Raw genomic sequence first — 16987 nt, forward strand, 5'->3', positions numbered from 1 at the left:
CCCACTGCAGTACAGGACAGATGCTGAATGCTGGACAGAGAGAGGAGATAGATTAACTCTTGCAGGCGCAATCCCCAGTCACGTGCTGAGAAGCTGGCACGTGACAGTTTGTTTTTTAGTTATGCATGTTTGTGACATGTCAAGCCTGAGAATTAAGTTGTTTCCTTGCCTACCATTGATCTCATTGGGGTCCTACCAGTGAGAAACCCCTCTTTCATTCCATAAAGATCACTGATAGAAACTTTCAATTTATGTTTTCTTATATGCAAAAAAAAAAAAATCCATACATATTCAATTACATTTTATTAAAAAGTCCACATTTTTCTGTAAATTTTAAAGTGTGTGCCTGACAGACAGAATACAAATTTTAAATATTTGCTAAATGATCACGTTTGTTATACACATGGACCCCAGAAATCTATGGCTACATGACGATGTATTTAGGTAACCAAACCTGTGCTCCATGTGTAGAACATAAATGAAGAGAGTCAGAGTTTTGGCGATATCTGGAGGTTACACTTAAGTTTGAATGCATAACACTTGAGGCTTTTTTTTTTTCTTGTTTCTGCCCGGGAGGGGAAATTATACATTTTTGGGGTCGTTTCTGAACCAAAGTTGAAAGCTGATCCAGAAAAAAGAGGATGTTACATTACATTTTCTATTCCTTTTCAATCCACTTCTGGCTTTGGCTGAAAAACAAACACCAGACGTTTGCAGCAATTTTAGTCATGGACTTGTTCTTGCCGATATGTTTTTCCAGAGTAGTGCAATTAGTAAGGCAGGGACTTGTTGTCTGTGTAAAATCCTGGTAATAAAACCTTACAATATCACATTCTACATCACTGAAAGCAATAGCTCGGTGATGGATGGCTTTGTTGGAAATATGAAGCTCAAGAAATTTGGTAGTTGTCCCAGATTTAAGGCATTTTGGTGAGTTTTTAGTTTCGTCTCTGGTGCTTTATTGCTGATATTCTTTAAGCAGTTGGTTGGCGATTACCAGTCTTTGGATCTCACTGGTCCCTTCGTAGATTTCAGTGATTCGCGCATCTCTGTAATGACGTTCAGCAGGCATCTCCGTCACATACCCCATGCCACCAAGAATCTGAATGGCCTGGAAAGATATATCAATACAAAATATGAGCTGAGCAGTGAGAATGCCTGAATAATTTCATGGAAAAGACATGAAAATTCAAACTACCGATGGCTGCTTAATGAAAAAAAATAAAATGAAAAAACATAAAATAAAAAAAAGAACAGGTTTTTTACTACATTGGATTTCATCTTTAGGACGTTATATTTCTTAGTACCCCAGCCATAAATATGCAGTCTAACAGCCATTTTAAAGTGTAAATAGTGATGTGTATTCACAGAGAGCGAGGTTAGAACTGGCATATATGTCAGTGACCGCTTCAGAGGGCACCATGGCAGTTGTATAATCATTCCTGAACCTGTATTTGCAATCTTGAATTTTTTTTTTTTTAGGCTACTTTCACACTAGCGTCGGGCCGACGTTCCCGACACTAGCGTTGTCTCCGCCGCACAACGGGGGCAGCGGATGCATTTTTCCAGCGCATCCGCTGCCCCATTGTGAGGTGCGGGGAGGTGGGGGCGGAGTTCCGTCCGCGTATGCGCGGTCGGAAAAGACATTTACGACGGAGCAAAAAACGTTGCAAGCAACGTTTTTTGCTCCCGACGGTCCGCCACTGCACGACGCATCCGTCGCACGACGGGTGCGACGTGTGGCAATCCGTCACAATGCGTTGCTTAATGTTAATCAATGGTGAAAAACGCATCCTGCAAACACTTTTGCAGGATGCGTTTTTTCAGCAAAACGACGCATTGTGACGGAATGCAGTTAACGCTAGTGTGAAAGTAGCCTTAGTCTCAACATTGGAACACTGGTGCCATAAGTTATACACAACGTTATTTTTTTCCCAGGATCACAATACTGATGGGCTATCCAACTAGACGATGAAAGGGATGTGTTCGTGCAATTGTTACATTGATTCATCTAACTGTGCGCTCTAATACTTGCCCTTCCAGACCCAAGAACTTAGTCACTTTTATATGGTTCATAACCCATGTGCTGATGCATTATTTTGTCAGGTGTCAGTGTTAGTGGACTCCTTCATTGTTATTTGTATGATTGCTGTTGTACTCATTTTATTGTGGTTCCCTGTAGCATCAGGACTCTAGAACAAGGGGGTAATGGCTGCGGAGTCGGTAATCCAAGGTTCCCACAAATTAGTGCAGTAAATTGGGGAAAAAATGTAAATCAAGTGCAATCAATAGCTTATTGATATTGATGCACACACACACAAAAAAAAAAAAAGATTTAAAATGAGTCACGAGTGATGGCATAGCCAAAAGGGAATGACAACAATATACTGTATTTTTCACTTTATAAGACGCACCTAAATTTTAGAGGAGGAAAATAAGAAAAATATTTTGAGCCAAATAGTGTGCAAAAAACTAGCGGATGATGCACTGTTATGGGGATCTGTGGTGACGCACTGTTATGGGGGATCAGTGGTGATGCACTGTTATGGGGATCTGCAGGATACACACTTATGGGAGGATCTATGGATGACACAGTTATAGGGATCTGTGGTGACACACTTATGGGGGATCTGCGGATGACACTATACATTGTGCAGGGACAGATATCTGATTGGTGGAGGCAGCTCAGCAACAGTTCCCTCCACCAGTCAATATCTATCCCTGCAGAGGTGAATCATGCTTCTTTCCCTCCTCTACTTTAGGGCTCCGTGTGCAGCGGAGCCCAGAATTCACCCTGCTGCCAGCTAGTATTTGCCGAGAACTACTGCAGCGCATGCGCAGATCGAGAGCTCCATCTGCGCATGCGCTGGTTCGGCGGCCATTTTCTTGAAGTCCTGTGCAGTAGGCACAGGTGCTTATTCTGGAAACCGGAAACTCCGGATACCGGAAGCACAATGGCGCTGCCCTGCACTGTGCCGCCCGATCACAGGAGAAATCCGTGCCGCCACCCCCAGCTCCGCTGCACTGCCCCACCGGTGACCCTGCCTCTTGCCAGCCCTGCAGCCGCTGCCAGCACCGCAGCCAGCACCACAGTAAGAGATTCCATCACGCTTTCCCTATTTTTTTTTTTTTTTTCACTATTTCGATTGTAAGACGCACCCCCATTTCCCCCCCCAATTTGGGGGAAATAAAAGTGCATTTTACAAAGTGGAAAATACGGTAACTAAAATTGTAAATCAGAGACAGTACATGCGCAAATGATCAAAAATCTAACTCAATAAAAAAAGTGAACGGATGTATAAACGTTAACAAATAGCCACATGATGTTGGATGTAACAAATGATGTAAAAAATAATGATCCCAATTAGGGCAAAATATACATATTCATAATTAATTATGACTGTGGAAAGAGCCAGCCTGCACCTGTGTTTCGGTTACACCAGTGTTTCCCCAGACTCCAGCCCTCACGGCCCTAAGCACATCATGTTTTTAGGATTTCTTTAGTATTGCATGGGTGAGAGAACCTGTGGCAATTTGATGCCTTGATAATGCCATCACCTGTGCAATACTAGGGAAAACCATTATCTGTAGGGGGCCGTGAAGACTGAAGTCTAGGAAACACTGGGTTACACCTTTGTCAGGAAATGTAGCCGACAAGTGCCCTTCACCCACTGACTAAGGTGAGGCTGGAGCTAATGCCATCCAGTAGGGGAGATTGATTACACTGTGTTACAAAGGATTTGTCCCTCGGCCAATTTTGTGTGCTCCTAATAAGATTTTTTTTCATGCTGATTTCAGAAATGACTTTTTCTGAAACCGTATATTATGAATTTTCCACTGAAATAACAAATCGCTGATCTACACATATGCAAGCACTTATTATGCGAATTCCGCGCAGGAGCAATGAATCATTCGGCTGACCGTCTACGGAGCATACCACATCTCCTGGGCAGGGGAGGAATCAAAAGACAATACTGACATTACAGCAGGGGATCACTGAGGATTTATTTTGTGAGGTAAAATATTTCACTGACTGTTTTTAAACAATATTTTACCTCACAAAATGTATCCTCTGCGATCTCAAGAGAGCACAGACGGGAGAAGTCAGCACATGGGGAAAGAGAGTGGATAGGTGGGTGAGCACATGGGGGGGGGGGGGGGGAAGAGATTCTCGACGCTGTAAAGCCTGCCCTCATTGGGACATTACCGCCCTCCCTCGGGCCTCCATCTAGTTACCATCATATATGCGATTCGCCTGAATACTTTTAATTTTAAAAGCTGAAGATTTATTTCGAAATGTCACGTCGGTGTCTCAACAGCAGTGAATTTCTGCTACATATGCGAACAATATACAATGAAAGCACAGAAGAAGGAAATGACTCCACTTGATAAAGCATATGAACTATACTTTGAATGTTTAATTGGAGTTCAGGACAAACAGTGGGCACCTCATATATGCTGTGCATCTTGTTCTAGAAGCCTTAAAGCATGGCTGAATACCTTCAATACAGTTCACTGTCCCAATGATATGGAGAGAGCAGAGAAATCATGTAACAGATTGCTACTTCAGCCTTACAAATGTAACAGGATATTCAGCAAAGAATAAGAAATCAATAGAATATCCTAATCTTCCTTTAGCCATAAGACCAGTGCCACACGATGAAAGTCATCGTGTTCCAAAGCCGCCCAAAGTATGGACAATGGAAGACAACGAAGATGAACTAACAATGTCAGTGGAAAATGAAACTACTGCAGACCAAGACTTTGAGCCTTCTACATCTAATCCACATCTGTTCAGTCAAGCTGATCTGAGTGACTTGGTCACAGATCTGAAATGGTCAAAGAGGCAGGCAGAATTATTGGGATCAAGGCTACAAGAACGGAATCTCTTCTTATTACCAGGAACAAGAGTTTCTGTTTTTCGCAGTTGTTAAGAAGCCCTTAATCAATTTTTCAACCATGTCAATAGTCTAACCTTTTGCAATGACGTCTTGGGGTTGTTTGGTGCTCTTGTATGCGAACATGACCCGAAGGAATGGCGATTGTTCATTGACTCGTCAGTTTTAAGTCTGAAGGCTGTTTTACTACACAACAGAAATATCTATCCTTCTATACCTATTGGACATGCCGTACACATGAAAGAAACATATGAGAATATGGAGTTACTGTTGACCCACATTAATTATCTATATATATAATTGTCTAAGGGGTACTTCCATCTGTCTGTCTGTAACGGAAATCCTGCGTCGCTGATTGGTCGCCGCCGCCAGACCGCGACCAATCAGTGACGTGCACAGTCCGGCCGAGAATTAGTCCCTTCCTACTACCGTCCAGTCAGTGCCCGGCGCCCGCGCCATACTCCCCTCCAGTCAGCGCTGACACAGGGTTAATGGCAGCATTAACAGACCGCGTTATTCCGCGGGTAACGCCCTCCGTTAACGCTGCTATTAACCCTGTGTGACCAACTTTTTACTATTGATGCTGCCTATGCAGCATCAATAGTAAAAAGATCTGATAAAAATAGTAACAAAAAACCTGCTATTCTCACCTTCTGTCGTCCGCCGATGAGCGCAGCTGCTGCCAGCTTCCGTTCCCAGAGATGCTTTGCGAAATTACCCAGAAGACTTAGCAGTCGCATGAGACCGCGAAGTCATCTGGATAATTTTGCTTTGCATCTCTGGGAACGGAAGCTGGCGGCCGCATCACGAGCGTCTGGACAGCTACGCTGGACACCGGCAGGTGCGTATAACTATTTTTTATTTTAATTATTTTTTTTTTTTAACAGGGATATGGTGCCCACACTGCTATATACTACGTGGGCTGTGTTATATACTGCATGGCTGCTATATACTGCGTGGCCAGTGTTTTACACTGCGTGGCCAGTGTTCTACACTGCGTGGCCACAGTTCTATACTGCGTGGGCTGTGCTATATATTATGTGGGCTGTGTTATATACTACGTAGCTGTGTTATATACTGCATGTCTGCTATATACTACGTGGCCTGAGCTATATACTATGTGGCTGCTATATACATACCGTATTTTTCGGACTATAGGACGCACCAGACCATAAGGCGCACCCAGGTTTTAGAGGTGGAAAATAGGGAAAAAAATATTTGAAGCAAAAAAAATGTGGTAAAATATTTAATAACATAAATAACATACTATTATATGTGGTGTTATTATATATAATAGTACGTTATTATGTTGGAAGCTGTGGGACCAGTGTGGTGTCTGTAAAGTACTATATGAAGACACTGGAGGGTGAGTATAAGAATGGGGGCACAGGGCTTATAGTGAAAGCACCACTCCAGCACTGCAAAATAACACTGGAGTGCTGCTTTAAAATCCCATGGGAGAACTATAACTCCCAGCATGTCCTGCAGATCCTATGACATGCTGGGAGTTATAGTTCACCAAAGGAGTGGCAGAGTGCTTTATTGTGTTTTGTAAAGACTAACCTCTTAATTGTGGGAGCCAGCCTGTGGTGAGGTAAAAGCTGGAGCATCCCATGGCTGCACACACAGAGCCCTCTCTCTTGTTGCCTTTCCACAGCACACGCACAGGACATAAGAGGAAGCTGCAGATTCTAGGTGGGAGTCTGAAGGACCTATGATGATGTCAGAAGAGGGAGGGCTCTGAGCTGCCATGTGATGCTCCAGCCCGCCCACTTCTGACATCACACAGGTCCTCCTTGTGCACCACAGACAGCTCAGCGTCCAGCACAGGCAGGTATGCAGCGATCTCCTGGCCCCTGCTGCTGCTACCTCCTCCCCCGGACACACAGATTCTCCCCAGAATCAGTGCTGGGGAAACTGTGTGTCGCTGCTTAAGTGCAGTATTCATTTGCTGCTCCCTGCTCACCGCTCAGCTGATCGGTGGGCGGGGAGCCGCTAATGAATATTCACTGCACTTAATCAGCGGGGCCATGTGGTTTCCCCAGCAGCTGATTCCGGCAGCCGGGACATCCTGAAGTGGGATATCATTGCGATCCCACTCGCTGCTGCCCCCCTCCCCACATGCTATATCCGTACTATAAGACGCACCCACACTTTCCTCCCAAATTTGGAGGAAAAAAAGTGCGTCTTATAGTCGGAAAAATATGGTACATATTCTAGAATACCCGATGCATTAGAATCGGGCCACCATCTAGTAGAAATTATAACTGGAACACATGTGGTGATCTAAAGTTGTTGCACTTCTTCTTGGACTGCAGCTTGGATATACCAAGTATTGTTGTTTTAATTGTGAGTGGGACAGTCGTGAACGAGAAAAGCACTAGGTCAGAAAGGACTGGCCACTCCGCGAAAACCTGGTTGCTGGGCAGAAGAATGTTAAACATAATCCTCTCGTTGATCCAGCAAAGATATTTCTCCCTCCTTTTGCATATTAAACTTGGGCTTAAGAAGAATTTTGTCAAAGCAATGAACAAAGAATCGGAAGCATTTTCTTACTTGCGACAAATTTCCAAGAATAAGTGATGCAAAGATTAAAGAAGGTATTTTTATTGGCCCACAGATCAGAGATATAACGAATGACACTAGCTTTGATGATTTTTTGCAAGGTGCTGAACAAAGCCTTTATAGAGGTGACCTTCAACTTCCTTGGCAACAGCAGGGCACCGAACTTTGAACAACATGCTCACAGCATATCATTTGATGAAATGCAATATGTCACTAAAAATGCATTTTCTACATTCTCACTTGGACTTTTTTCCAGCCAATATTGGTGCCGTTAGCGATGAACACTGTGAAAGATTTCACCAAGACATTGCGCTGGAGAAAAGGTACCAGGGAAAGTGGAGTACGTCAATGCTGGCTGGCTATTGCTGGAATCTTATTTGAGAAGCATCTGACAAGGATTACACCATGTTCCAAATTATTATGCAAATTACATTTTTCTCAGATTTTCCTAAATGATCGGTGCAATTCACAGTCAGTCTAAGGCCACGTTCACACTTTGCGGTGTGCTCTGCGGGTTTATCCCGCAGCGGAATTGATAAATCTGCAGGGCAAAACCGCTGCGGTTATCCCTGCAGATTTATCGCGGTTTGTTCCGCGGTTTCCGCTGCGGGATTACTCCTGTACTATTGATGCTGCATATGCAGCAATATGCAGCATCAATAGTAATGATAAAAATAATAAAAATTGGTTATACTCACCCTCTGACGTCGCGATCTCCTGGGCGCTGCACTCGGCGGTCCGATTCCAAAGCTGCTGTGCCGAGAAGGACCTTCGTGACGTCACGGTCATGTGACCGCGGCGTCATCACGGTCATGTGACCGCGACGTCACCGCAGGTCCTGCTCGCACAGCAACTGAGACCGGGGACGGCCGTGGGCAGCGCTGAGAGGTGAGTATATCATCATTTTTTATTTTAATTTTTTTTTTTTTTACACTATTCATGCTTCCCAGGGCCTGGAGGAGAGTCTCCTCTCCTCCACCCCGGGTAGCAACCGCGCATTATCCGCTTACTTCCCGCAACGTGGGCACAGCCCCATGCGGGAAGTAAGCGGTTCAATGCATTTCTATGGGTGCAGAATCGCAGCGATTCTGCACAAAGAAGTGACATGCTGCGGGTTTTAAACCGCTGCGTTTCTGCGCGGTTTTTCCCGCAGCATATGCACAGCGGTTTGCGGTTTCCAAAGGGTTTACATGTTAATGGAAACGCTATGGAAACTGCTGCGGACCCGCAGCATCAAAATCGCCACGGATCCGCGGTAAAAACCGCGAAGTGTGAACATGGCCTAATAAAAGTCATCACCCGTTAGAGTATACATCGAATTTTATTGAAGAATCCTCCCAATGATAACAGTATAATCTCCAAAATGAATAAAAACTCAAAATGCACTGTTCCAAATTATTAGGCACAGTACAATTTCTAAAAATTTGATAGGTTTTAAAGAACTGAAAATGCTCATTTGTGGAATTTGCAGCATTAGGAGGTCACATTCACTGAACAAAAAAAGCTATTTAACTCCAAAATATCCTAACAGGCCAAGTTACATGTTAACACAGGAACACTTCTTTGATATCACCTTCACAATTCTTGCATCCACTGAACTTGTGAGTTTTTGGAGAGTTTCTGCTTGTATTTCTTTGCATGAAGTCAGAATAGCCTCCCAGAGCTGCTGTTTTGATGTGAACTGCCTCCCACCCTCATAGATCTTTTGCTTGATGATACTCTAAAGGTTCTCTATAGGGTTGAGGTCAGGGGAAGATGGTGGCCACACCATGAGATTATCTCCTTTTATGCCCATAGCAGCCAATGACTCAGAGGTATTCTTTGCAGCATGAGATGGTGCATTGTCATGCATGAAGATGATTTTGCTCCTGAAGGCACGTTTCTGCTTTTTATACCATGGAAGAAATTTGTCAGTCAGAAACTCTATATACTTTGCAGAGGTCATTTTCACACCTTCAGGAACCTTAAAGAGCCCTACCAGCTGTTTCCCCATGATTCCGGCCCAAAACATGACTCCTCCACCTCCTTGCTGATGTTGCAGCCTTGTTGGGACATGGTGGCCATCCAGCAACCATCCATCTGGACCATCCAGGGTTGCTCGACACTCATCAGCAGGTATGGACTGGGGCTGGCATTTAAAATCGCACAGGCCCATGTTGTTCCCGTCCCCATGAACCAGTTGGGAAATATTACTAATATTACCCTGGATGGAGGGAAGGAAGATTTTCTACAAGACCAATATTTCTAATGATACCCGAGACCTGCTGGGGTAAGTGACGAAGTCAGCAACTTTGTGCTCTGCCACAACTCTTAACAGAATCGGTGTTCTCAAGACACCCATACTGTTAACAACATAGCAGACAAGGCAGCCCATGACCAGACAGGCCCTTCTGGCATTTGCCAGAATTGCCAGATGGCCAGTCCGGCCCTGCTCATCAGTAAACAAGACTGTTTGAAAATTAGTCTTTACGCATGTCTGGGCCCACTGCAACCGTTTCTGCTTGTGAACACTGTTTAGGGGTGACCGAATAGTAGGTTTATGCACAACAGCAAGCCATTGAAGGATCCTACACCTTGAGGTTCGATGGACTCCATAGGCACCAGCAGCTTCAAACAACTGTTTGCTGCTTTGTAATGGTATTTTGGCAGCTGCTCTCTTAATCCAATGAATTTGTCTGACAGAAACCTTCCTCATTATGCCTTTATCTGTATGAACTCTGTCTGTGCTCTGTTTCAGTCACAAATCTCTTCACAGTATGAAGATCACTCAAGTTTTCATGAAATATCTAATGTTTTCATACCTTGTCCAAGGCATTGCACTATTTAACGCTTTTCAGCAGCAGAGAGATCCTTTTTATTTCCCATATTGATGAAACCTGTGGCCTGCTTAATAATGTGGAACATCATTTTAAGTAGTTTTCCTTTAATTAGAATCACTTGGAAAACTAATTATCACATGTGTTTAAGATTGATTTCAGTGATCCATTGAGCCCTGAGACACAATACCATCCACGAGTTTACCGTATATACTAGAGTATAAGCCGACCCGAGTATAAGCCGACCCCCCCTAATTTTGCCACAAAAAAAACTGGGAAAACTTAATGACTCGAGTATAAATAAGCCTAGGGTGGGAAATGCAGCAGCTACGGGTAAATGTCAAAAGTAAAAATAGATACCAATAAAAGTAAAATTAGTTGAGACATCAGTAGGTTAAGTGTTTTTGAATATCCATATTGAATCAGGAGCCCCATATAATGCTCCATAAAGTTTATGATGGCCCCATAAGATGCTCCTTATTAAAATATGCCACATATAATCCTGCATAAAGGTTAATAATGGCCCCATAAGATGCTCCATAGACACATTTGCCCCATACAGTGCTGCACAAACCTTGATTATGGCCCCATAAGATGCTCCATACAGACACTTACCCCATATAATGCTCCACAAACGTTGATTATGGCCCCATACAGACACTTTCCCCATATAATCCTGCACAAACGTTATGGCCCCATAAGATGCTCCATACAGACACTGGCCCCATATGCTGTTGCTGCGATAAAAAAAAATCAAATACTCACCTCTCCGTCGCTCAGGCCCCCGGCACTTTCAATATTCTTCTGACTTCGTTCCGGCGCCGCTCCATCTTCAGCACTGACGTTCAGGCAGAGGGAGCGCACTAACCACGTCACCGCGCCCTCTGACCTGAGCGTCACTGCAGAAGACGCTGAAGACGGAACGGCGCCGGAACGAGGAGCAGGTGAATATCATGCAGCGCTGCGCTCCCCTCCCCGTTATACCCACCTGCTCCTGGTGCGGTGCAGTCCCTGCTTCCCCAGCACTGCAGCTTCTTCCTGTATTGAGCAGTCACCGTTACCGCTCATTATAGTAATGAATATGCGGCTCCACCCATATGGGAGGTGGAGCAGCATATTCATTACTGTAATGAGCGGTACCATGTGACCGCTCAGTACAGGAAGAAGCTGGGGCGCAGGGGAGCCAGGGACCTGCAGGGACCGTGCCAGGAGGTCAGTATGCTTAGACAGTCCCCGCTCCCCCCTCCCCTGCCGACCCCTGAGTATGACTCGAGTATAAGCCGAGAGGGGGACTTTCAGCCCAAAAAAATGGGCTGAAAATCTCGGCTTATACTCGAGTATATACAGTATTTGAAAAACAATTAAATCTTTATGACACTTAAATCCAATTTGCATAATAATTTGGAACACAGTGTATAAACGAAAGTCGTCTGCAAAACACTTTTGAACAATTACTTTTGCTACCGACATCGATGCACATGTATGTAGTGTCTCGGACGTCATAATGTAGACTATAAACTGTTTGTTTCTTAGCCCCTTACTGCCAGCTGACGGAATAGTACGTCAACTGGCAGTATCCCCCGCTTTGAGGTGGGCTCCGGCGGTGAGCCTACCTCAAAGCCGCAACATGTCAGCTGTTTTTAACAGCTGAAATGTGCCCGCAATAGGCGCGAGCGGAATCGCGATCCGCCTGCCCCTATTAAGTAGTTAAATGCCCCTGTCAAACTCTGACAGCAGCATTTAAATGCACTTCCGGACACCGGTCCAGAACTACGCGCAGCGACGACCCCGTCACGTGATCGGGGGTCATCGCTGCGTTGCCATCACAACCAGAGGTCTCCTCGAGACCTCTATGGTTGTTGATGGCAGAGTGATATGAGCGCCACCCTGTGGTCGGTGCTCATAGCAAGCCTGTAATTCTGCTGCATAGAGGTGATCTGAGCATCACCTCTATGTAGCAGAGGCGATTGCGCTATGGCAGCTTCTAGCTTCCTATGGAGGCTATTGAAGCATGCCAAAAGTTTAAAAAAAAAAAAAGTGTTTAAAAATATAAAAAAATAAAAAAAAGTTCAAATCACCCCCCTTTCGCCCCAATCAAAATAAAACAATAATAAAAAAAATATATATATCAAACCTACACATATTTGGTATCGCCGCGTTCAGTATCGCCCAATCAATAAAAAAAAAAAAAAAAAAAAGAATTAACCTGATCGCTAAACGGCGTAGCGATAAAAAGTCAAAATGCCAGAATTACGTTTTTTTGGTCGCCAGGACATTGCATTAAAATGCATTAACGGGAAATTAAAATAACGTATCTGTACAAAAGTTGTATCATTAAAAATGTCAGCTCGTCCCGCAAAAAATAAGCCCTCACACGGCCATATTGACGGAAAAATAAAAAATTATGGCTCTGGAAAGAAGGGGAGCGAAAAAAGAAAAATCCAAAAAAGGTTCAGTCATGAAGAGGTTAAAAACCTCACGTGATACAGACTTTTGGAGCACATATTCGTGTTCAGCATATCAATTTATAAGATACAATAAAATTTTCTCAGGGGACAAGAACTGCCCTGAAATTTGTTGCACATTGTTATCGGTTTATATACACTTTGCCCTAATTGGGCTCATTATTTTTTACACGATTTGTTACATCCAATATCACATTGGCCATTTGTTAACGTTTATACACCTGCTCACTTTTTCACTGGGTCAGACTTCTGATATTTTGCACATGCACTTAATCTGATTGATTGATTGATTGATTGATTGATTTATTACTGGCTGGCATATACGTGCATGCAATTCTAGTTAGCACTTTGGCATTTTCTTTATCATCATATATTTAAAATTGTAATCACGATATAGACCTTCCCTTCTGTGAGGCCGTCACTCATTTTTACATTTCTTTTAGTAGATTAATATATATATATATATATATATATATATATATATATATATATATATATATATATATATATATATATATATTTTTTTTTTTTTATTGTACTTGATCTGCACGGTTTACCCATTTTTATGGAAGGTTTTTATTATTTGCATTGGTCATATACATTATTTTCCATGTACACATAATACTAATATACATTTATACTACTGTCCGACTTGCAGTATTGCTTTGCTGTGTTGTCAATTTTGACCATGTAGTAAAATGTTAACATTACTGTTTTTTGAGAATTAGTATACCTAGATTGATAATACAATACATTTATAGAATTAACACTTCTAAATAAGTCTAAATGCATATTAAATATAATTTGATAAACCAGCATTAATAACAAATAATATATATTCAATTTTAAAACATTTTAAAGATGAAGTGGGAATATTGTTACCAACTCCACCTTGAATTAGCTCCACCTCCCTGAAAGGAGGGATTCTAACACTTATCATGGTGCTTACTCCCTTGTATGCTATTGGGCTTTTTACAATTTTTTTTAGATATATTTGCTACCTGTGTGCTCGAATAAAAGCAGTTATGATTATTCGTGACTGATGTGGATCATTATACATACTGTTGGTGTCCGGACACAGCCGGGAGATCTCGCAGATATCTCCCCACCGCTGCCTGACGATCACGAAACAGCATTCCGCCGCCTCCAATCGTCAAGACAAGTACGCAATTGGCTGATGATGCCACGGCTCCTTTCACTACTAGGTTGGATATTACGGAGCTGACACTAAAAGTATGGAATATATTCCAGTATGGTCATGTAATAAATTGGGTTCAGTAGTTCAATGCAGGATTTGCTGTAAATGTTTTGATAAAAATTTGGAAAAGTTATAAAATGTCCTATAAATGTCTATTCTGTACCGGATCTCGGCTTTTAGCTGAGCTGAATCTGTTCTGCACTTTATGTGCATGCTCAGTAGGGGGCAGTGCTATGGGGTTGGAGTCTTGGCTTACTGAGAGGAATGGAGATATTACATTTTACATACAGTATTTAATCTGGTAATGTAGGCTGTGTTTATGAAAAATATACAAATGTTACAAAATGGGAACAAAATTATACAGTATATACAATCACATATAATAGTAGGAATTAGTCCTACCGGTAAGTATGTTTCCAGGAGTCCATCATGACAGCACCACCAGGAGGTTGTTCTTCTTATCCTTGATAGGGACAGGAAACACAGAAGAGGTTAAATAGCCCCTCCCCACCTCCACCCCTCAGTGATTTTCCAAGTACCACACCAGAATGGATGCAACTCTATTTTATTGAAATTCCCTTCTTCACATGTTTACATCACATATCAGAGGGGAACTCGAGGGAGGGTATATAAGGGGTGCTGTCATGATGGACTCCTGGAAACATACTTACCGGTAGGACTAATTCCTACTTTCCAGGACGTCCCTCCTGACAGCACCACCAGGAGAAATACCAAATAACTCCTTTATTTTTTAGGGCGGGATTACAGCCTGGAGGACTTTCCTCCCAAATGTAGTCTGTTGATTCACAGTTACATCTAACTTATAATGTCTACAAAAGGTATTTGACCTCGACCATGTTGCAGCTCTGCATATTTGGTCCATAGAAGCCCCAGCGCTTTCTGCCCATGAGGCTGAGATTGCTCTCAACGAATGTGCCTTGAGACTTTCTGGAGGAGTTCTTCCTGCCGAGATATAGGCTGCCGTGATGGTAGATTTAATCCATCTTGCTAGAGTAGCTTTGGATGCTTTCTTCCCCATGTTTTTCCTGGTCATCTGGATGAAGAGGTTAGAGTCAATTCTCCAACTATCTGTAATCTCCAAGTAGTGTAGAATTGTTCTTTTTACGTCTAGAGCGTGGAGAACCCGCTCTTTGTCATTACTGAAGTTCTGGCAGAATGTAGGTAGAACAATCTCTTGACTTCTGTGGAAGTCTGTAACCACTTTAGGAAGGAACCCGGGATTTAGTTTAAGGATGATACAGTCATCCTGGACCTTTAAGTATGGATGTTTAATAGAGAAAGATAGGATCTCACCAACGCGACGTGCTGACGTTATTGCGACTAGAAAAAGGGCTTTAAGTGTTACGGCTTTCAGGTCTGCCTGACCTAATGGCTCATAAGGTTCTTTACAAAGTTCATTTAGCACTAAGTTTAGGTCCCAAGGAGGCACTGAACTGCGAATTGTAGGCCTAAGTCTCTGAATGGCCTTGACGAACCTCACTATCCAAGGATGGGAGGCTAGTTGGAAGTCATAGAAGGAACTGAGGGCCGAGATCTGTACCTTCAGTGTACTAGGCCTTAGTCCCTTATCGAATCCTGACTGGAGGAAGTCTAAGATTTTTGGAATATCTGGACCGTGAGAGACCGATACAGGAACTGTACTCTGAGAACAAAACTTTTTCCATATCTTCCCGTATATTGCGGCAGTTACCGGTTTCCTACTGTTTTGAATAGTAGCAATGACTGGTTCTGAGAGGCCTTTTGATCTTAGGATCTCTTTTTCAGGATCCATGCTGCTAACTGTAGAAGGCCCGGGTTTTGATGGACTAGGGGCCCTTGAGACAGAAGGTCTGGTACCGCTGGTAGATGGATTGGATCCTCCCCGGACATGCTCTTTAGAAGAGGAAACCAGCTCCTTTTGGGCCAGTATGGGGCTATCAAGATAACTGATGTCTGGCTCTCCTGAATCTTCCTCAATACTCTCGGTATTAGGGCCAATGGAGGAAAAGCATAAGCCAACTTCATGTCCCAGTTCTGAGCTAGCGCATCTATTCCTGATGGTCTGTCTCCTGGGTTTAGTGAGAAGAATCTTTTTGTCTTTGCGTTCTTAACTGAGGCAAATAGATCTACTTCCGGGAAGCCCCACCGTTGGGTTATTTGGAGGAAGATCTGGTCGTTTAAGGACCATTCTGTAGGACATAGTTTCTGCCTGCTTAGGAAGTCGGCTACCTGGTTTTTGGTTCCTTTCAGGTGTACCGCCGTTATTGATCTGACGGTCTGCTCTGCCCAAGAGAATATTGTGTTCGATAGGTCCTGTAAGTGACGATGCTTTGGACCTCCTTGGTGAAGTAGAAAGGCTACTGTAGTCGAGTTGTCTGAAAAGACACGGATGTGTTGGTCTTTTAACCTTCCCTGGAATGCATTGAAGGCCTCCCAGACTGCCCTTAGTTCTTTGTAATTGAATTGAAATTGTAATTGAAGACCTGCTTTGTACTGATACGGGCCAAGTCCCCTGGGAGTAATTCCCTTCTATGTGTGCTCCCCAGCCTCTGTGACTTGCATCTGTAGTGATATTTACCGACGGAGATGTTCTCCAGGGTCTTCCTTTCCCGAGATTTCCTGTTATGGTCCACCATGACAGAGAACCTTTTGTATCCATGGATAATCGTATTTTGTTGTCCAGGGTTACGTCCCTGCCGTCCCAAAGCGAGAGGATCTCTTGCTGCAGGGGTCTTGAGTGATACTGGCTCCACTGGACGCTGGAAATACAAGAGGTCATCAAGCCCAATACTCGCATGGCCTTCCTTATGGATGTTTGCTTTTGCTTTTGTAATTTTTGGATTTCTTTTTTGAATGACTCCTGCTTGTGAAGTGGGAGGTACGTATGTTCCCGAACTGAGTCTAGGATTACCCCAAGAAATGATTTCCTTGTTTCGTGTTTGAGGCTTGACTTTTTGAAATTTATTAGCCATCCCAGCTTTTCCAGGAGTGAAATAGTTGTTGATAAGTTCTCTTCCATCTGTTGTGGAGAGTCCGCTATGAGCA

At 43.3% G+C, this 16987-nt stretch overlaps 1 protein-coding gene across 2 annotated transcripts in view; it reads right to left on the bottom strand.

Annotated features, from left to right (window-relative positions):
- Positions 1 to 286: 286 nt before the first annotated feature.
- The window catches only part of ACADS (acyl-CoA dehydrogenase short chain), a 38045-nt gene continuing 21344 nt past the window's right edge, over positions 287 to 16987 (bottom strand). Inside the window, exon 10 of one of the 2 annotated variants that reach the window (XM_077294089.1) lies at positions 287 to 1111. In XM_077294089.1, coding sequence (XP_077150204.1) covers positions 959 to 1111 — 153 coding nt within the window. In that variant the 3' untranslated portion in view covers positions 287 to 958. The remainder of the gene's footprint in view (positions 1112 to 16987) is intronic. The other variant, XM_077294098.1, reaches the window with a different exon arrangement.

Source organism: Ranitomeya variabilis, chromosome 1 (genome assembly GCF_051348905.1).
Source record: "Ranitomeya variabilis isolate aRanVar5 chromosome 1, aRanVar5.hap1, whole genome shotgun sequence".
Taxonomy (NCBI): Eukaryota; Metazoa; Chordata; class Amphibia; order Anura; family Dendrobatidae; genus Ranitomeya; species Ranitomeya variabilis.